The 23,648-nt window shown below is 34.9% G+C and overlaps 1 protein-coding gene across 1 annotated transcript in view; it reads right to left on the minus strand.

Moving 5' to 3' along the window:
- MYO16 (myosin XVI) overlaps nucleotides 1–23,648 on the minus strand; it is a 580,757-nt gene that overhangs the window by 194,648 nt on the left and 362,461 nt on the right. The window contains exon 21 of the mRNA XM_037800457.1: nucleotides 1,911–1,983. Coding sequence (XP_037656385.1) covers nucleotides 1,911–1,983 — 73 coding nt within the window. The remainder of the gene's footprint in view (nucleotides 1–1,910; nucleotides 1,984–23,648) is intronic.

Genomic DNA, 23,648 nt, shown 5'->3' on the forward strand with positions numbered 1-23,648 from the left:
AAAAATCCCAGGGTGTGAATACATTCTGAAGTACATCATTAAAATATTTGGTAGAAAGAATAATAAGAGATTTACATAGTTTCAGTCAAATAAGTTTGCTTTATAAGGAAATATTATAAATGTTTTGCACAGTTCTTGTCATTAATGTTTTTCACAGGATATGGCCTTAGCAAGTAGGGGGCAACCTTTGAAATCATATAATCCTGCTTCCATGAGAAGCAGGAGAAATAAAAGTTTACAAAATGAAAAACTGTCCAGTTTAAGGGATAATAATTATTAGTAAAAACACTAGTACATTTCTTGTGGCTTAAAATACAGATTCATGGGGGTTGGGGTGAATGTCCTCTTGCAAAGGACCTGGCACAGCATCGTGGCACCTGTGATTTCTCCACATCACTAACCAGGAGATGGAGATACAAGTGAATCACACTACCAACATGAAAACTTGCTCATTTTCTAAGGCAATCAAGACCACTACCAAGCAGCGTTTAAAAAACATTTAAACTGAGGAATACCCAAGAGGCAGCCTGCAGGCCTGCTTATATTGTGATTATTTTATTGGACCCTCTTTTAACTACCCTTATTTTGTTTATCATTATTTTTCTTATAGAAAAATAAATAAATAAAAAACTGAAGTTCACCCTTTTACATTAATCCATGGGCACAAAAGTAAGAAAGAAGAAGAAATCTGTGGTCCCCTTGATCTTATTTTAAACTGGTCTTTTTGTGAAGTTTTGCAAAGAACACCGTTCACGCTGACTCACCCTGAATTAGGTGAGTCGACATGATTTAGGATCTACCCACAAGATGATGCACCACTTTTCTAGAAATAAATCTGGCTGAATTTTTAAAGGTTCTGAAATGTTCCCATTTACAGCAGTAGAAATAGCTGTTCACTATTTCTTAAATATGTACAATGTACTCATTAACTACTCTAGAACATTTATAGTCATAAACTTATTTAATCTCATAACTCTATAAGGTGTATTATTAGCCTCATCTCACAGATAAGGAAATCAAGGCTCATACAAGTCTTCATTTTGGCCAAGACAACTCTTGATAGTGAAAGTCACAAAGTTGGTTTTCAAACATAATTCTATTTATTTCTTTATCCAATACCGTTAACCACCACATTATCTCCCCTAAAAGATAAACTAAACATGTTATATTATTATTTTAAGTTCTCCCTAAATAATATATAGTTTTAATTCTTCATTATTACAATGAAGCTTGGTTTTCTATCTTTTAACTCATACCTTGTTACTAGTTTATTTTTCCTTTTCTGCATGCTAATGCAAGTTCTATTTCTAATCTCTTCTTTAACTCTTAATTTTTATGCTAATTCGTTAAAAGTATTCATTCAATACTATTAGCATATCTAAATGATTTGGTGCTTTTCAAAATGCTTTAAATTATAAATGGATTAAAAATATTCAACACATCTTAAATGTATTTTTACGAAATTCCAGTAGTCACTTGCATGAACGTTGCATAGAGGTAAATCTACAAATCACAGCAGATAGCATAATAGAGTATTTCCATTCTCACTTCTGGCCATGGCTTCTGAAGACCTTTGTTCTGATTTCATGCCAGTTGTCCTCCTCCCATTCTCTGTCCTAGCTGAAATAGCATTTCCATAAGCACTGCTCAGGTCTTCATGTAACATCTTTTAAAACAAGTACTACTGTAGTTTTTTTTTTTTTAATGATTATGCCAATCGTTTATAAGACCACATATAAATGATGTATAGTTCAACAAACGAGGGATATTAATATAAAAATATGATTGCAAATTATTTATTTTAATACCATATTTGTAGTTACTTGTGCTAATAGTCTTTATTGAACAACAAAAAAAGAACTCATATTAAAAAAAATTAAAGTTTACATTTAAAAAGAAAGCCTACTTACTTGTTCAAATTCATTCTTTTGAAATTCTTCAAAGCCAAAGATGTCTAATATTCCAACATCCAATGTCTGCATGCTGAAATAAAACCATAAATCAGAATTAACAGGTATACTTAAAGATCTTACCCTCTGTTCATTGCTACTTCAGGTCAGACAAATCCAGCCACTTACCATGTCACTGTCAATTTGAACTAAAAGTATGCAAATAATTAATTTAGAGACAGGTGAAAAAAATAATATTTTAATGCTCTGATTCAAACACAATGCATTAATAAAAACACCATGATTTAGAAGCTGAAAATGCAGCAATACATGGGTAGTTTACTATTTGCATCTCTAAAATGTCCCTGTGTCTGTCTCCTTAGACAAGGCTTGCTTTTCCATAAGGAGTTTGAGCCTGTATTTCCATCAATTTTCACCAGCTAATACTGTATCTTGCAGTAAATAAAGCAATTTCTTCATCACATCTAACTTCAAATTAAGATAAATCACAATTGGGTCACATCCATGTACTATGATATATCAAATTTAACTACTTGGAAAGTTATATAATGAACTTCACAAATGAATACTTAAAAGAAGAATGAAAAAAGTGAAACTCAAGCAAGATTTAAAGAAATTAAACTTAGTACCTTATAATACTCCTTTTTGTCAATGTGAGCTATCATTGTTGGAAGTTACTACAATCTTGGATGATAAAATCACCATGTCTGAACGTACATGATGAGTGAGGAAAAGAGAATGACAAACCTGAGTCGGTATCAGTGGACTTAACAACCCTGATTCTGTGGGGAGAGTATGGGGGACTGTGGCTGGGAAGTGGGCATGAAGGTGTCTCTTGTGAAAAAAAAAAAAAAAAAGTCCCCAAATGATTCCGAAGTGCTGGTCACCAGGAGGCCTACATCCCCAACCTCCTCCACAATCAATGATTTAGAGCGTCACTCAGACATTCGGAGCTCACATTTTCTGCCAACGGGCACACTACTCTGTAATCATGATAGTTCTCATTGGGTTAATACCTGCTATTCTTGTTGGTACAGAATTACAGAATTTCTTTTTATGTTATTTCCTCTCTACTTCTATGTCTAATAGAAGTAACAATAACATGTTACTGAAAGGAGCATTTTTTCTTTAAATAGGTAATGGTTCTATGACACTCTAACTTTATGCAAGATTATTTGTTTTAGACAGTAAAAATATGAGTTTCATTAGAAGGAGGGAGAACATATAAAAAATAACCCTTAACATAAATTACACATGGCAAACAATACAAAGCAGTGAGGGAAAGGAAGAATCACTCCATATATGTCACAAGCTGATTAACTCAGTTTTCTAGAAGAAAAATAAAGTGAACTTTGTACTTCAGATAATTTGCCCAAATGTCCTTTATGGGTAACAGAGTTCAATGCTAGAATAAGAAACTATTAAAAAAAATTACAAGAAAGTATATGTGATCATTTCTTCACATTTCAATTTTGGGAAAAATAATAAAGAAAATGTATACAAGTTTGTTTACACAAATATTAAACCCTTTTGTAGGATAAATAGGATAAATAAAATTAAGTTTTTTATTACACTTAGTATTATTTAAATATGTGTAATTTCATTTTCATGGATTTTTTGTTTGTTTGTTTAATCTACTGACCCATCCATCCAGTCATCCATCCATCTGCTCACCCATCCATCTTGCTCTCTTTATAATATGCCTAAACAGATGTTGGAAATGATGCTCACTCATTGTTAATGTGGTGCTAAGTAGGGTGATTTGTCGCTTTGGTTTTTGGAAATGTATGTGTGGGTGTGTTTTCCCTGTAATGGGCCTGAATCATCTCTCTTGCAGGAGTTTAATGATGTAGACCTGCTCAGGCCTTGGAGTCGTTCAGGCTTGGGAGGATTCCTGATTCAAACACTTCAGCAGATAACTCTGGACAAGTTACTTAAACTTTCTGAGCAGCAGTTTTATCATCTTTAGATGATGTTTATAAAATTAAGATAACAAGTAATATTTGTTTAGATAGATTGTTGATATAATTAGAGATGGTGCAAAGAAAGCACTAGGATAATAGCATATAGTGAGTCTCCAATAAATAGAAGTTGTCTTTATTTTTTAAAGTTGTTTAAAGCTTGGTATATATTTTTCATTTGTTTTATTTAAAATCCTTTAATCTTTTTTTTTTAAATTAAATTCAGTTTTATTGAGACATATTCACATATCATACAATCATCCATGGTGCATAATCAACTGTTCACAGTAACATCACATAGTTATGCTTTCATCACCCCAGTCTATCCCTGAATATCTTCCTTACACCAGAAAGAATCAGAACAAGAATAAAAAATAGAAGTAAAGCAGAACACCCAAATCATCCCCCCCCACCCTATTTTTCATTTAGTAAAACTTGGTATGTTAATGAAGAGGATGGTTAATTAGAAGAAATAAAAATGGCTAATAGGGTACACTGAAAATCCACATTGCAAAGAAATAAATTTTAAATTACTTATTTAAAAATTTTAAAAATTTAGAATGAGAAAGAAATTCTCATATTTGTTGGGCGTTTTTGATTACATAGCACAAAACTTTGAAATGTTCATGTAATTTGACCCGGTACTTCCATTTATAGACTGATAATTCTAGTTAAAGACTTATGAGCAAGAATTTTCATTGTTCACTTAATTACAATGACAACAACAAGAAGAAATAATGAAAGACACAATTAACTAAATAACATGCACTATATGATGGATTAATTTAATGAAATTGCAGAGTTAAAAGAAATCAAAATTTAAGTTCTGTGTAAAGAATAACTCCAATTATATATTTAGAAGATGAACTGGAAATACAGCCAGCTTCAGATGAGGAAATAGAGATGATTTTTGTTTACTTCTTTTTACTGTTGTGCATTTTCTAAGGTTTCTGTATAGAAACCATATTGCATTTATAATAAGTAAATGTATAATTGATGTTTATAAAGACAGTATGAAAACATAGGAAATGTTCATGACAGCTATTAAGTTAAAAAAGTCTGGAAAGCTTTTTTACATCTAATTTCAAATCTGTCAAAAAATCAATCCATGGTACAGAAAAAACATAAAGCAAATTTTACCAGAAGTCTTTGAATGACAGGCCTATATGTGATTTCTTAATTTTCTAAATATTCTTTAGTAAGTATTATAATAACCTTTATAATTAGCCTCTTATTTAAAGCCCTTTATTTTTTTTTTTTAAATTGTTGTGTAATACATGTTGGGGTATTTGCTCATTTGGTGGAGAAAGGAGACAATGACCTTATTCAGGTCAGAGAGAGGAAAGCAAAGTCCAACAGAAAAGTGAGTGAAAGGTGCCTGTTTCTGCCAGGGACTCAAGGTTCAACAGTCAGGAGAAAAGGAGTAGGGGTTGCTCTCCTGGAGACTGTTCTAGTTTCAAGTTTACAAATGCTTGCTTGCTCTGTCAAGTTTGATCAGGATCTCCCAGGCGCTCATATCTACTCCCCTATTTGGTTCCCAGCTGAACTTTGCAGCAATGAGCCTGTAATTATTGCATTTAGTTTTAGCAGAATTTAGGAGAAAAGACCAGTGATATCAATGACACAATGACACTACATGTCTACTTCTCCTTCTCAAAAGGATGGCAACTTTGTGTTGACAAAAGAAGGATACTGACCCTAACAAGGAGTATGTGGGTGTGCCAGTTTGGATATATTATATCCCCCAAGGAAAAGCCATGATCTTTTAATCCAATCTAGTGGGATATTGGGATTAGGTTGTTTCCATGGAGATGTGACCCACCCAACTGTGGGTGATAACTTTGACTGGATTGTTTCCATGGAGATGTGGCACTGCCAATTCAGCATGGGTCTTGATTGGTTACTGGAATACTTTAAAAAGAGCCACAGGCCCAGACTTTTGCTGATGCTGATGCTCAGACACGCTTGCAGTTGTGGATGCCCGTTGGCAGCTGTGGCCGAGAGAGTCATTTTGGAGGACGCCATTTTGAAACACAACCTGGGAGCAAGCAGACACCAGCCACATGCCTTCCCAGCTAACAGAGGTTTTCTGGATGCCCATGGCCTTTCTCCAGTGAAGGTACCCTATTGTTGATGCCTTACCTTGGACACTTTATGGCCTTAAGACTGTAACTTTGTAACCACATAAACCCCCTTTATAAAAGCCAATCCATTTCTGGTGTTTTGCAAAATGGCAGCATTAGCAAACTGAACAGTGGGTGAGCTAAATTAATGTTACAAGAGTCTGGTCAGATTGGGGAAATTATTCATTAGTAATTTAAGAGTAGCATGAACTTGCGTGAAAGAGCAGTCCTTTTAAATGATTTTTAAAAATCACCTTTTTAAAATAGTCACATTTTATAGATGCTGAATTCCAAAACTATTTTTGGTTATAAAATTAAAATACTATTAAAAATAGCTTTTTAAAGAAAGCATTGTCAAGAGAAAAATTAAATTAAGCATTGTCAAGAGAAAAATTAAATGCAAGCTTAAAGCATTCTGAGGATTACTTTTGAAACTACTGACTGACATGTCTACTTTTTAAAAAATCTATTTCATCATTTATGATTGAATGAAATATGTGCCTGTGGTTGCAATAGCAACCTTGGCAGGGCAGTTACAAAAACTTGGAGCTAGCAAAATGCCCACACTATGAAGCAGTCAGCAATACTGTCATTCCTCTTATCGATATCTTGACTCCTATTACATAGGCATTTAACTCAACATCCAATCTCTGGTAAGGAGGTGCAGAAATAGGTCATCTGGTCAACTGTATTTCAATCTTATGGGCAAATTAACATGTTAATGAGATGGCCTGTTTTCGTTCAAATTCTGCCTTAGAATTCTCCTGTGAGCTTTCTTGATAGTTTAAGAAACTTGTCTAATTTGCATCAGCTTATTAGTAAAATACAACACATTTTTTATCAGGTAAAATGTTAAATGCCAAGGCATCTATTTGATTTTCATCTTGCCTTTAAAGTGTGTATATACTGGGGAAGGGAAATGTCCAAATTAAAAAGGATATCTACCTTAGAACATAGATTAACTAATTTCATTGGGCAGACAGATCCAGTGGTCTATAGAAGTCAGGTTTTGCCTCCAATTATTCTTAGGCAAGGATTTTCCCTAGAGAGCTACCTAAATATTTCAGTCAGTTTAGGAGGTAGTTTAATCCTGCTTGGCACAGAACCCTTAGTCTGAAGCCAGAGTTGAAGCAGTCTCTTAGGACAATAGAGTAGTAGGACCCCAGACTGAGTAAAATCTAAATATAAATGCTTTACAGGATTGACCAATCTCGATATTGAGATATACTACCCTAGGGATAGGCTGGATTTAACATAGAGGTTAATGGGGGAAAATGCCTAGAGATGTTGTGCTATGCTATAGCATTCAACAAACTACTACCAATAAGCTGATTTATTTAATTAAAATACATGTTTTAATTGACAAAATGCACTCATTGAGGAGGCTAACTCTGCCATTCCTTAGCTCATCTAAATCTCCCAGATTGGTCTCTACTCTATGAAAGGAATTTGGGATGGAGAGGAGTGATAAAAGGATTGCATATTTCTGGGCTTTCTTCCTTGTTTATTTTTTGACCTAAAAAAAGTATCCGAGGCATAGCGTTTTCTGAATACATGCCAGAAATTAGAGAAAGTTTTCAATTGCTGACAAGTTGATCCAGAAGCTGGGTGACAGTGGGGGGAGGTGTGAGCACAGCACATGGGTGGCTGTCCATCTGGTTCCTTCTTTCCTTTATTGTACTGGGCACACCAACATCATGCCTATACACAGTCTTTCCTTGCACTGCTTCTCCACTGGAAATATAAATTAGGAAGTAAAAAACTGAGACCCTCTGAAGTAACAACCTCATATATAAGAATTGCATATACAGTAAGAAAATACAAGGATGAGGATGGAAACTAGAGGTAACATTGTATTGAGCACTAACTGTGTACCACACATTATTAAAAATATTTTAAAATGCTTTACCTCATTTAACCTTTACTACTACCCTATGAGATAAATACAATAATTATTCCCATTGTGCAGAGGATACTGAGACACAGAATGGTGAAGCAAGTTGCCCAAAGACACATATTAGAATTAGGTAGGACCAGGATTTGAACCAAGGCAGTTAAACTCTTGATGCTGTACCTATAATCCCTATGAAGCACTACATAAAACTACCTCCAAATGCTGGTCATATACCCAGGTCTAGTTCTGAACTACACAGAAACTAGGGAAGGGAACTATACCTATTTGGGGTAAAAAAAAAATTGGCCATGAATCAATAACTATTACAGTAATAAGAGTACCAACAATAAATGATCTCTTATATCCTTCATATCAGTGAAAGCTGCAACTCACAGCTTAAAAGCATCAATACCTAGTACTTTTAATGAATATGTATTTTGATTCATCATAAGCTGCATTTATAACAGTGATACATATGTATGCATTATCCCCCAAAGCATCATTAGACACAAGAATCAAATCAGGCTACCACATAATTTAATTACATTTTTAAAACCATAAATACTATTGTTTATACTAAATCTTCCATTCCTAGCCTAAAACAACTCTCATTTTCAGAAGAGTGGTAGACTAAATAAATTATGATACCAATATTCCACAAAGGATACTGCAGCTATTAAAAGTGAAGATTATGAAGAATAGATAGAAACATAGATATATACTCATCATCAGTGAAAAGAGCCAGACACAAAAGTGTATATGGTCAGTGTGGAACAACCAAAACTCTCATACATTGCTGGTGTGAGCATAAATTTGAAGTTTGGAAAACGGTTGGGCTTCACCTCTGAAGCTAAACATGTGCTATTGAGTGACCCAGAAATTCCAGTCTTGGGTATATATTTAAGAGAATGAGTGCATATTTCTGCTAAAAACATGCACAAGAATGGTCATGGCTGCTTCATTCATAACAGTTAAAACTACAAACAACCCTAATGTCCACCAAGAGCAGAATACATAACTAAATATTGGTATATTCACACGTTTACACAAAGGAATACTTTACAGCAATAAAGTAAGGATCAATTACTGCTATACTCAACATCCAGTTGCATCTTAGTCATAACATTGAACAAAAGAAGTCAGATGTAAAAAAGTACATGAAGGAAGCTTCAGAAGTGCTAGATATATTTTTTATCTTAATTCGTGTGCTGGTTACATGATCATATTAAATATGCAAAAATCCATTGAACCATATACATAATATGTGCACTTTAGGCATGCTATACCCCAATAAAACAATAAAAAATATGTATGCTCATTTGTATCTTGATTATGCCTAGGGACAGAAAGATTATTAATTGAATATTTATAAAATGAGAAACAACTGCATTTTTACTCTGGTACTACAGAATCTAAAATGATGTTGCAATAGTAAACCACTTCATGATTGACCTTGACTACTACAAAAGGCTCAAGCACCATTTATTCATATAAAAACATAAGTGGGGAAGAAAATTATAAGCAGGACGTTTGAGTGTTCCAGAGCTAAAGGAAGAGATGGAAATCAAGAAGTTGAATATAATTACAGCAGTATTTACCCTATTATTGTTTTCATTTACGTTTAAGATTTATATCTGTTTCCTTCCTATGTCTCCTTCCCCTTTTGGCTACTAAATACTTCTTCTTTGGAGCAGAAGTCCATTTTATGTGAGGCCTTCCTACCAGTGATTTTAGTTCTGCCAACAAAAACAATCAGAGGTAATTTCTCCTGCTCAACCAATTACCTGGATTTCTGAATCAGAGAGAGAAACTAAAGTGCGCTGGTGTAAGTAGGACAGTGGATTTCCTGCCAGAGTTCACATCAACCCAAGTATGACTACAAGAGCAAAATCTTTTTGAACAAAACAAAACAACAACATAAAATCAACAGAGATGTATGTCACTTGTGATTTATTGTTGATGCCTTAAAACTAGTCACAGTAACATAAATACAGTAGTGATTTTACATGCATGCCTCTAAACTAGGATCCTGTATCATTGCACTTGGACTGTCTTCGTTAAAATAGCAACGGTCAAAATGAAATTCAATATGAATATGTAGGAAGTGTGCTGCTTATTTGTCCTTTTAAAAATTTTAACTTCAGTGTTGCATCAAGAACCTACCCTCCCTTTCTTTTTGGTCTGTGTCTGTTTATAGATGACTGTGGGGCAGAGCTCAGTGGCAGGATATAGGACCTAAAATCAGATTAATCCAGGGATGCCTGGAAGACACCATGCCACAAAAAAGTCCATGCACATCAAAACAGGTGACAGCCTTGAAAGGATAGTGAACTCTGAATGCATATTTGCAGTTCATGTTTTGGCTTTGCACAAGTCTGAGGTTAAGAGGGAAGATGGTGAGTCAGGATATACGGCTCAAGGTCAGGCAGGGAACGCCCAGGAAAAAAATAAATGTAGGAAAATTTGGAAGGAGTGAATCCAAATTAGGTGGGTCTGTTTTGGTGGTGGGATATTCAAGAAGGCAGGGGCAGGTTCCCAACAGAGGTGTCTAATAGAGGCAGATTGTCTGGGAGCTGTTCTCAGGGTGTCATGAAAGTACTTCATTTGCAATTTTATGTGAGTTTTGATGAGAGGGTCTGACTACCAATCCTGGGAAAGGGAGTTTCCCTTTTGTGTGAATGCCTGATTTGAATGGGTAGCCAAGGGCTCGCAGGCAATGTTACTCTGCAAAAAACAAGTAGCCAATGCAAATGCATGAAGCTGGTAATTATAACAGGTAGAAATCTAGTCTCTCCTTGGAGTTTTAACTCCTCTCTGAAGTTTGGCCTTGCTAGGGTAGAGCCACTGGAAAAGGTGGGTTAACCCAGGTCATGGTTGTAAGGATTTGAGGTTTTCTCATCTGCAACCTTTCCAATTCACTTGTTAATAGTGGTATTAAGTGGCTCTAAGACTTGTGGCTGCATTAAATTCGATGCATTTTAAGCCATAATTTGGATTGGAGAGGGCCAATCCAGAGTTAATCCAGTATGGTATAAAGTAGTGAAGCTGAATTTTTGGAGAGGGAGAGTTTTCATGATTCAGCATAGTGAAGACATTGTAGTGCTGCTGGCTGAGCCTTATGGAAGTGTTATTCATTTCAATAAATACTGCGGATAATTCTTGGAACAACTGGCTCTGTCCAGTGGTGGAAACTTGCCCAGGCTGATTGATTCTATTTTGACTTTTCTTGGTGTTAGAGCAATGCATTAAGAATGCTATTGATAGTTGTTCCAACTGCTGGCAATGAGAACTGATGACAGACTAAAATAATTGCTTTGCAACTGGAAGAATCCCATAGCCTATTGATATTCCTCGCTCTCTGAATCTGTCCATTAAAGTAGAGCAAAGCCTCTTTACGTTCTTCAGTCTGTTAACAATTAGGAGTGTGAGATGTGGAACCTTTCCTCAAGTAGCTTGCAGTCTATTTGGGGATCAAAATGGGGAGAGCATATCCTAACTTTTAGTAAGAGTGAATTACTTGCACATTAATATTTGCAGAATCATCATCAGTCTGTTAAGACATGTAGTCCTTTGGGACCTACTGCTCTCTTCAATTTTTAAAATTGCTTTTGGAAGAGTTTCTTGAGTATGTTTTTAATACTACAGTCAACTAAATCTGGATACTCTTTTGTTACTGCAAGGCTTCTGAATGCATTGTGTTTCGTGCTTCTCCAAGAGAATGTACAAATGTTTTCTTGACCATAAACCTTTCTTGAAATGTTTTATTTGTTTTACAAACATCTTGAAGGACTAATACTCCACAGAACACATTCTGAGAAACACTAGCCTAGTGTAAATTGCCTTATTCCTTCCTGGTTCTGATCTGAGAGTGAGAAGAGAGAGGTAAGAGAAAAAAGAGGAAGGCAGAGAGGGGGAGAGAAAAAAGAGAATGGATAGATCAAATTAATGCTTTATTTGGTATTTATCTCTAGAAAAATGATGATATTGTCTACATGGCATATTAATTCCTTACTTCAAACCAGTTGAGATCATTGCAATTTACCTTTATTGTTCTGATTTAGACTTCGGCTTTGAGATAGCACTCATTTTAATCAACATATTTTTTAATTAACGAATCCATACATTACTGGAAGTCTGGAGGAAGCTATCTACGGAAAAGAGTTTTTCATTTTAGTTTTTAATAAGAGTTGGAGAATGTTTGACATGAAATCATTACAACTTCAGCCATCCTAATCAGAAAAATGACTTGTGTTCTGGGGTACTGTAAACTACCAATTAGTATGAACTATCAAATAAATTGTATTTCAATATTAAATAGATATTTAGGCGTGACTGACATTTTCCATCTTACCCTGACTTGGACTCATAGCCTCACAGATCTTGAAACCAAAAGCAAGAGACATGTGGGCTAGGCCTCCACTTGTAGGTGCATGAGGTGTGACTATCACAATAACAGGGACTGAGAAAATTAAGAGTGGTAAGACCTAACCACTTTACTAAAGATGTCATTAATGTCAAATAGTGGGCTAAGTATAGGATTCCAGATCTCTTAGTTCCCACTAGCCTTTAAAAAATTAAAATTCAGTTAAAAGACAAAATTACTAGATTCATAAGTTAACTGCCATGTTCTTGAACATACATGCACAAACACAAAAGACGAAATACATAAAATTTCAACTCAGCGATAGACAAGGTAAAGAAGTGCTGTTCCATTTTTTACCTCCCACACTTGTCTTACTAGAGTTCCTTTTCTCCTTCCATAGCAATTTTCTTCTAACCCAAACTCTCATTTTTATGACTTTCTGGCTATTAGAGCTTTTAGTTATGAACACTTCTGGATATTTCCGCAATATAACAAAAGTCTTTATTATCTAAAGATATGGGATTTTAACAGTAGGGAAGTTGACAGGCCTGAGTTTGAAAACAATGGGAAGGAAGGGCCTTCTTAGAATTTCTCAAATCACATGTAAAATGGAGAGCTATCTTTCTAATAATCTCCGTCAAAGGAGATTGTGGTTCAAAGCAGCAGCCATGAAAATATAACTAGATAATGATGTGTACCATGTGGATGTTGCTAGATAATCAATCACCCCAAAACTGAGTGACATGAAGCAAAAAGTGTTTATTGTTGTTCAGGAGTCTGCAAGTCAGCTGGGTGGCTTGGCTAGGGGTTGGCAGGTCTAGGATGGCTTTATTCAAATGCCTGGTGATTGGCTGTCTATTGGCTGGAGTAACATGGGTGTCTGTCTCTTTTCTTCCATCAGGCTAGCCTGGGCTTATTCACAGGGTTCTGAGAAAGCAGACGTGTGCAAGGCCTGGGAATTGGCACACCTTCAATTGGCGGTATTCTATTGGCCAAAACAAGTCATAAGGCCAGTTCGGACTCAAAAGAAGATGAAGCAGACTTAACCTCTTGATAAGAAAATCAGCAAAGTCATATTGCATAGTGCATGGATGCAGGGAAGGGTAAAGGATTGAGACTGTTTTTTGCAATCTAACATATGACTTTTATTGAGACTGTTTTTTGCAATCTAACATATGACTTTTCTCTTGAGTGTGGCTTTTAAGATAGGTATTACTGAATGCGTTTATTAGTTCATTTACCCTTTCATGAATATTTATTGAATACCAATTTTTGCAAAGCACTGGGCTGGATGGTAGAGGACCAAACACAAGGGAATATAGCATAGTCCTGTTCTAAGGGACATTTCCATGATTTCTATTTAACTTCAAATAATTTTACTGGAAATAAAAAATCACTTGCATTTTATAGGATTAATTTATAAACATTTTAGCCTTCAAACTATGCTTATTTTTTTCCCTCACTCTTCTGACAGCTTTCAATTGGGAGATATTTTTGGAAAAACTCAGCTTTTAAATCTGACATATTAGGATTTATATCCTGAGTCCATCATTTCCTAGCTGTGTGACCTGGGCCATTTACTTAACTTCTCTGAATTTCTGGACTCTTATCCCTAAAAGGGAGACAATACTGTCTACCTCATGGCTAATATCAGTATTAACTGGAATAATCCCTAGCTCAAAACCTGCCTCATTTAGCATAATATCCAATGAACGGTAAGTACAAATGATTACACATTCACATCTGCACATATAAAGAAGCCAGACTTGGAAAATATACTTTTAACGAGACAGAATGTGGAGACAGAAAGTTTCAAAACATGGAGCTGGCAAAAACTAAAAAGGTCCTTCATTTTGAAAAGTGCATACTCCTCAATTGTAAGCATTTTATTTAAAAAAGACACACAATATTTAAATAGTAGTACCGACATTCCTTTCTTTGTGTTTTCTTCAGGGAAAGGCAGGGTCAAGAACCAGAATGAGATATTCTGCTCTCATTTTGGAGCAGCATTGCAGTACTATTTATTCTGACAGAACTGCCACTATGCTCAAATGACAGGCATAACAAATACAGATTTAGTTAACTCTGTTGAGCAGGACAGGTTATCATAGGGTTGAAAAGAGACCAAATGCACTTCCCCAGTTAGAAATGAAACAAGAGAGCAGGCATGGTTAGCAATGCAATGAATTTTATCCTTTGTACAAAATATACAAGCTTTAGCCTCTGCACTCTTGGCTCAAGAAAGTGCTAGAGAATTAGAATGTTAGAAGATTTTTATTAGCCTTGTAAATCACTGAATTTCTTATACATTTTATAGAATTCCTGTGGCTCTCAAATATTAGTTGCAAATAACATAATAGTCATTATCTAAGAGGAAAAACAACTAGTGTTTGATACTAAAAATATCATATTCTCATAGATCTGTCAAATCTATTTTTTTCTCCCCACATCCTAAAAACATATACTTAAAGCAAAAGTTGTAGCTATTTATGGGTTCAATAAGCTTCACTATTCTTGAAACGATTTACCACAAATATAATGGTTAAAATTTAATTTTAACCATTGTTTTTTGTTCATAGTATATGATAGTTTTGGTAATGGGTGGTAATTTTTTACCTTTATTTTGTATTTAATTTGTGGTAATTTAAAATTATTTTTTGGTTTTTTAATGTACCTGACCCTTTGGTAAAACCCTAGTACCTTTTATTCTTCTGGATTACTCTGTTTGCAAAATAAAATTGATTTTATAAAATAATGAAAAATAAATGCACAATTACAGAGAAAAGCTCTTTAGGAAATCATTATACATATGGGTGTTTTGGTAAGGAAATGGAGCAGAAGGAGTATTACTTAGAAAGTCGGTTGCATCTCAGATATTTTGCTAAATTGTGTAGCTTTGGTTGTCATGGCAATAAGCACCATGATTTAAATAAGTCTTTGCAGAAATAGAAGTCACTCACACTATATTCACAAGAATAAAAAAAATCTCATTACTTAATGGAAAAATCTCCCCAGTTTGGATGAAGAAGGGAAAAACATAGTGTGTCAAATTTATTTTTGACAAGCTGCTTGGCATTTTATATCTGAGACAACACAAAGATACAATATTTAGAACTAAACAACAAAGAAAGACTCCATATAAAACTTCTGGAATGCACTTTTACTGGAAGACAGAAAAGAACAAAAGAACAAAATTCAAAGAAAATAGAAGCAAACATATAATAAAACTACAGAAGGTAGTAAAATCTAATAACAAAAACATCAGAAATGGCAATAAAGCAAAAAATGTTATTTTGAAAGTAAATAATTCTAATAGACAATTGATGAGCAAGACTTATTGATAAAATTGGGGAAAAGGCATAAACTGACAATATTATGACTGAAAAAGTTGTCAAGCTATAACTACAGTAGAGATTGACAGATTATTAAAATAAATGCTATGATTTAGTTGGATAAATTTAAAATGTGAGCAAAGTGGGCAGTTTCCTAAAAAATATACATGACCTGAGATGAAAGAAAATAATCTGATTAGACCTACAAACTTTAAAATAATTTTCGGTATTCGAAAGTCAATCATCCTTCTACTTCACAAAATGTTAAGGGGAGTTGCACTAGATGATCAAAGAATGTATCATTCTCATTTAATGCACTCTTTTAGAGAGGAGAAAAACATAGTCTTTAGCATAAAATTGATAGCAAAGGACTGTATAAAAGGAAAAAAATAGAGTCTTATCTCATTAAGGAAAATAAATGAAAAAATTCTAAATGTAGATAAGAACATTGGATCTAGTATATCAAGACCAAGTAGAGTGTACACTGTAACTGAAGACTAATTCAGCATAAAATGTATACACCAGTAAAATACATGCCACAGGAGCAAAGACAAACATTAGATTAAAATTTAGCACCAATCTATGTTTGAGGGCACTCAGCAAAGACTATATATCAAAACCCCAGGTAAACAGATTACATAACAACAAATATTTAGAAGTGTTTTCACTGATTTGAAATGAGACAAGAATATTCACTATCATCACCATTTTTCATAAAACAAACATTGTATTGGCAGTGCTAGCCAAAGCAATAAAATAAGAAGAAACAACTAAGAGATGTAAGAAAAAGGAAGAGAAAAATATAATTATAATCATTTACAATAAAAATTAGCAAGAGATTCCACAGGGAAATTATTAGACCTAATAAGGAAGATCAGCAGGGTTCAAGACATAAGATTAACATAAGAAACTCAAGATTCAGTATTCTAATAAACAAATTAATATCTAATAGGAACATCTAATAGGAATATCAAATTGCAACAAAAGTACAAAAAATCTAGAAAATAACCAAATACAAATGTGGCAGATACTGATGGAAAAAATGCAGACATTATTCAAGGAATAAAAGAATACATGGATAAATGAAAGCACTGATCATATTTGTGAAAGAAAATAATAAATAGCCTAAAAAGAATTCAGTTCTTCCCCAAATTAATCTCTAAATTTATTTCTAGTGAAAATTCAAAAGAATGTTTTAATGCATTGAGTCAAAGTGACTATAAAACTCATAAAAATAAAGATACAGGAATAACCAAAACAATTAAGAAAAAGAATAACTTTTAAGAATTTACTTATTAAAACCATATACTATTGATACAGTTTTTAATCAAAAAGATTGAAAATTGGAAGGGGATGGAGAAGCATTGCAAATGAATGGTGTTGAGAAAATTGAACAAGCAACTAAAATTTATATATATATATATGCACACACATATATATATATATCCATTCCTCACATAAACCAAAATAAATACAGAACACATTGAAAATCTAAAGCTTTTAGGGGAAAAAATGTAAAATGACCTTGGAGTAGGAAAAGAATGTATAAGACCCTAAAATCAGACCACTCTATATGACTATATAAATGAGGACAGGCAAGTTTTGTGATGTTTTCTCATGGTACCTCTGGGTGCCTCTGGGTGCATGTCACCACTTTGCAGTGCTAACCCTCTATTTCCTGAAGATATTTAACTTAACTTCTAATGAATGAAAATTAATGGTATCCCTGCAATTCTGCCCCTAAGTATACACCCCAGGAAAAACTTTAAACCTACATCCCAGGAGACATGTACAAAGATGCAACACTGTTTGTAATTGAGAAAAAATTAAGACTCTTAAGTGCCCATCAATAGGGAAATAGATGAAGATATTGTGGTTTCTTCATCCATGGGAATGAGTACAACGGTTAAAAAGAATGAATTAGTTCTTTATGTAACAAAACAATGTGGTGTTAAAAAGTAAAGTATAGAATAAAATGTACTGCCATTTACTAATGACTCAAAAACAGTGTTATCTCTTTGCTATGAAAAGCCAGTATCTAGAAAAACATAAAAACAAATAGTGAAAAATTTACACAGAATTGGTAATATTGATTGTTTCTGAGGCAGGAAGGAGAGGAAAGGACCTAGGTAGGAAAATAAAAGGAACTTCAACTTTTAACTCTATTTCTGTTATGTTAGTAATCTGAAGCAAAAGGGACAAATTTTTAATAGTTGTTAATTCTAGGTAGTAGGTGAATAAGTAGTTTGCCTAAGCCCCTTTTTACCCTTGATTATTAAATCTTTTTGAAAAAAAATGAAGGCACATAATGAAGAAAGACATTATACATTAAATGGAAAAAGGAAAAACTGCGTAAGTCTATTTTCATTTTCTCACAATGCACATCAGATGTTTCAGTATCTTTATGAGGCATTTGGAAATTAATAATAGAGAATCATTTATTAAGAATTAAGCACTTTACATTATAATTAATAAGGTGATGCATAAAATATCTTTTCTAGATTCTTTCCTTTCTTGCAGATATCCTTTGATTTGTAATTTCCATCAGACAGTTTAAAACTTCATAATCATCTCAGTAAAGGACTACAAGGGAGAATGTCACAACTAAGTAAAACTTTTGGTTTTTAATCAGATTCATTCACACATTAAATTCCTGCTTCATAAGCAAGTTTCAATTTGTCCCCAGTTTTTGTATCTGTTAAATGAAGTCAGATGATCTCTCATGTCCTTTTGCAAACTTGTCAAAGCAATTAAACTATATTTCCAATGCGAGAAAGTTTGTGTGTGTGTGTGCGCGCGCGTGTGTGTGTTTGTGAGAGAGAGAGAGGGAGAGAGTGGGAGAGAGAATGAGATTTTACTTAGGATACTCAAGTGATGCTAAATATATAATATGGTCAGATGATTTTTTGGGGAAATTAAGCTCCAATTATGTTATCAAAATAAGAGTGACAAAGCATTTAATTTGTCAACATTTCCTTCTTAGTTAGCTCTTCTGTCACCTAGCCTACAATTTAGGTTAAGTTTCTTAACTTTTTCAACCTTCAGAAACCTGAGGTGTGCTGTAAACTCTCTCACACAATGATTTCTGGAGTGTTATGGGGATTTGACAAAGGATGGTGAATTAATTTTAGTACTTCCGGCTTTTCAGATAGCTACTGAGCCCCATCCACACCATGCTGTTATAAATCACTGGTCATCTAGTCAGTGGTGTGAATGGTCCCAAAGAGAAGAAAAGACTTAAATCTGGAGTTAGGAGAAGCTTATACGAGTTTCATTGAGCATGGGAGGAAAGGGGGTTTACAAACGTTCTGAAAAATCATGTTACTGCTTTTCAATAAAATCATACCGCACGACCTTACTCAGAAAGAGGGGTGACAACCCACATTAACCCTTCCCATTATAGGTAACGATGACAAGTCCTAATCTAAAGCAAAGGTGACTGTCTTATTTTACCAGTCTGCTGTGACAAATACCATAAAATGTGTGGGCTTAAACAACAGGAATTTATTGGCTCATGGTTTTGAGGCCAAGAGAAACCCAAAATCAAGGCATCAGCAAGGCAAGTTTTCTAGTTGCTAATGCTGCCGGAATGTGAAACACCAGAGATAAATTGGCTTTTATAAAAGGGGGGTTATTTGGTTACAAAGTTACAGTCTTAAGGCCATGAAGTGTCCGAGTTAAGTCATCAACAATCTGGTACCTTCACTGGAGGATAGCCAATAGTGTCTGGAAAACCTCTGTTAGCTGGGAAGGCACATGGCTGGCGTCTGCTCCAGAGTTCTGGTTTCAAAATGGCTTTCTCCCAGGACGCTCCTCTCTAGGCTGCAATTCCTCAAAAATGCCACTCTTAGTTGCTCTTGGGGTGGTCACCCTCTCTTAGCTTCACTGGAGCAGGAGTCTGCTTTGAACAGCCGTCTTCAAACTGTCTCTCATCTGCAGCTACTCTCAGCTTCTGTGCATTCTTCAAAGTGTCCCTCTTGGCTATAGCTCCTCTTCAAAATGTCACTTTCAGCTGCACTTCAAAATGTCACTCACAGCTGCACTGAGTTCCTTTCGTTTGTCAGCTCATTTATATGGCTCCAGTGATTTAATTAGACCCACACTGAATGGGTGGGGTAACACCTCCATGGAAATTATGCAATCAGAGTCATCACCCACAGTTGGGTGGGGCGCATCTCCACGGAAACACTCAAAGAATTACAGTCTAATCAACACTGATACCTCTGCCCACACAAGATTACATAAAAGAAAATGGCATTTTGGGGGACATAATACATTCAAACCAGCACAAAGCTTTCTCCCTAAAGTTTATAACATGCTGGTGCTGGCTGCCAGTGATCCTTAAGTTTCCTTGGCTTGTTTCACTCCCTCATATAGCAATGTCCTCTCCTTTCTCTTCCAATTCTCTTGACTTCTGGCTCCTGGCTCTTCTCTGTGGCTTTCTCTATAACCAAATTTCTTCTGTTTTAAAGGACTCCAGTAATCCAGATGAAGGCCCACCTTCATTTAGTTGGAGCACACCTTAACTAAAATAACACCTTCAAAAGATGCTGTTTACAAAGGATTCATACCCACAGGAATATGGGTCAAGACAAGTACACATCTAAATAGGGGTACATGAGTCAGTCCATCATAATGCCCTATTTGTGAGGGAGAAGTTAAGGGGATTAATTAACCATTTATACCATTTCAAAGTTTTTCAAACCCCAGCAATAGACAATTCTCATAAAATGCACCTTCAGTGGACTAATCTCAAAAGTTTGGTTTGCAGCCTCCCAGGTTGCAAAGTGCTGTGGTGCTCTGTGACTCCCAGATGGCCAATGCCCTGTTGAATACTGATTATGCTTTTATAAAAAAATAGAAACCCAAGTCCAAAACATATTGATAGAGCTCCAAACTGCTACTGTACTTAGTAAGCATAACAGGGATTTCATAGTAAAGATGAGTAATTTTTGCTGCAGAAGTAATAGAAAATACCCCTGCATACAGCTAGGAAGCTGTCCTAAAATGCCAGGTAAAGTCTTTTATAGGTGATCGGTCCCAATACTGTAGAGATAAGAAGTAAGCTAGAAGATATTTTTAATGCTTGCCTGCAGTGCAGTAGAAAGACGTTCTGTCTTTAGCTCCGTCTTTGAACCTCTTCAACCATTTTGTGAACTGTTGCTAATGTGAGAGAACCTTGACAAAAACCCAGTTGTAGCTGAAAATCTAATTTCTACTAAAAACTCCCTTACAAAATAAATTAACATGCTTACTGTCATTTAGCATTATTAAAATAATGTAACCCATCCATTAGATGGTAACTCTGTGTAGTTTTTTAAATAAAAACATAGGCCACATAAAATTTAAGGAGAATTCCTTAATTTAAAGAAAACTTGATAACAAAATAATCACAGAGAATACAATTGACTTAAAAACTCTCAAAAGCTACCAGGAGACTATGGACCACACTGAGTGTATTAATTCAGAGTACATTAGTTTCTCTAATTAACAAATTAACAAACTATTAGCCCAGATGTATGGATGATTTCAGGGTGCCTTCTAATCCCCAGAAACTATATGCAAAAATGTGTGCCTATATGTGTGTGTGTGAGTGTGTGTGTGTGTGTATGGCATTTATCCAAATCTCAAACTGGACTCTGAACAAAAAAAAGTTGGGAATCACTACATTTCATAAGTAAATTAAGTGCTACCTCATGGCATAAATTGGAGACAAATGAAATCAAAGGAAATTTGACCTTCAATTCTATATAAAAAGCAAAATTTATTTTCTTACCATTTACAATCCTTGGAAATCCAACAAATATTTATACACATAATAAATATTCAAAATCAGTGTTACAAAAACTGAATACAAACTGAATTTTCAGTAGAACAAAACTAAGGGGCAGAATTTCCAAATGAAATCTTAAGCTGTAGATCCACTTAACTCACTTAATTCCCCTCACTTTCATTTCAGAGCATCAAAGTAAAGATCCATTCTCTGTGCCATTCAAAAAGACAACTATCAGATCAAATACAGATTATCCAAAGTGCTGATGTGCAATTTCTTTTTTAAACCAGCCTGCAGAGCTCTTCAAGGCTATAATTAGTTTTCCCTATAGGAAATATTTGAACCCTCTAATTAAGAAAGAATAGCAAGTCTCACCCAATGAAGGAGCACAGTTTTTCTGAAGATGAATATTAAATTTCTTGTTACAATCTTATTAGTGTAGACACTCCATATTCATTTAGAAGCTAGCATTCTCTTAAGTATTGTCAGAGGCAGAGGATGATTGCACTCACCTAATACATTGATAGGGCCCTAAATTTGCATCTGCATTGGATGTGCTCTTTCTTCTCCTATTAGATAGTGAGTCATTAGTTTTGACTCACCTGGAAGCTACTGCCTGCTATTCACATAGCCAGGTTTTACAAATTACCTCAATCAGATTCTGCAGGAACATATAGAATATTTAGTAAATATGCTGATGATAATCTTCCTGATCTTAAAGGACATTCCATACTGACTCACAAAATCACTTACTGTTATAATCAAAATACGTGAATTTAGAAACTGGATAAGAGACAACATTCTACTGATGATTTCATGAATTAAATCATTGAATTTATATGTGAATTAAAAAATGATAACAAATAACTTTAGGCTCCCTTTAAAACTTTTCCTCTTGTTCACCAATATACTATTTGTTTTATACTTCTTTCAATTATTTAAATTCAGATTATAATTAGACTAGGTGGCAAAGGAGAGATTTCGTAGTCTGAGAAATTTCACAAGTGGTATACTTTCTTCAACAGCTTTCTTTTCTGTCTCCATATTCAGTCTCAAATATATGGATCCAAGGACAAAGACTTGACAGTTCCTGGGATGGGGACCTCATGTCTCCCAGTGAAAGACATTTTCACTTTTACATTTAAAGTCGTGAGCCTTCCTTCCTCTTTTACCTCATTCTCCAACCTGTTCATAGATGCTCCAAAGGGTTCCTGCATTAGTTTGCTAGACTGCTTAAAGCAGATACCATGAAATGGGCTGGCTTTAAGCAATGGTGATCTATTAGCTTACAGCCTGAGACTGAGAAAAATGTCCAAATCAAAGCATCATCAGGGAGATGCTTTCCTCCTGCAGACCAGCTGCCAGCGATCCTTGACTCCTCTGCCACATGGCAAGGAACGTGGCAGTGTTTACTGGTTTCTCCCTTCCCTCCTGGATTTTATTGATTGCAGCTTCTTGCTTCCATGGATTTCCTGCCCTTTCTCTGTGTTCATCCCATTTATAAAGGGCTCCAGTAAAAGGAGACCCATCCTGGGCCATGCTTTAACTGAAGTAACCTCCTCAAAAGGTCCTAATTACAATAGGTTTATAAGCACAGGGATGGATTAGCTTTAGGAACATAATTTTCTGGTGTACATACCATTTCGAACCCCCACATTTCCCATCTCTACACCGCATCTAATTCCTTGTTCATATCATGCCTCTCCACTTCATTAGTCCAGTTCCTTAGTTCATACCCTGCTTAATCACCTCTCCATTGTTGGGACCTACTGTTCCTCCATGTGATATTTCCTCAAAGATCTCATTAGAAATATCACAGTTTCTAATCCATGTAGACCTTAATTTTGCAATAATGAAACATCACAAATTGCACTCTGGACCCCAGTCAAGCATGCTGCAAACACGTCATACATGTATTGTAAGAGAAAAACAGTTCAGTGTGGAAACTGATGAATACAAAGCCACTATCATTGCTTACCACAAAGCAAAACTAAGGAAAACATAAAAACACCTCTACATGCCCTAGTAGTGTTAAGTGAATAGTGACATTTCTATTTGCAAAGAATAAAATATTTTTTTCTACTTGTATGCTCGAAAACAAATAAGATTACTGAGTCAAGATACTTGATTTTATCTTTAAGCAGATGAGCTGGACTAAATTTGGGTTTCTAGCATGTTGTGATCCTTGTACACTTTTTTACAACCCTCCTCACCCCCATATATAAAGCTATTATAAACTAAGAAGCTCTTCTTGCTGGTCATAACAACCATTACTATTATTGTAGCAAATAT

Source organism: Choloepus didactylus, chromosome 12, assembly GCF_015220235.1.
Source record: "Choloepus didactylus isolate mChoDid1 chromosome 12, mChoDid1.pri, whole genome shotgun sequence".
NCBI classification, from domain to species: domain Eukaryota; kingdom Metazoa; phylum Chordata; class Mammalia; order Pilosa; family Megalonychidae; genus Choloepus; species Choloepus didactylus.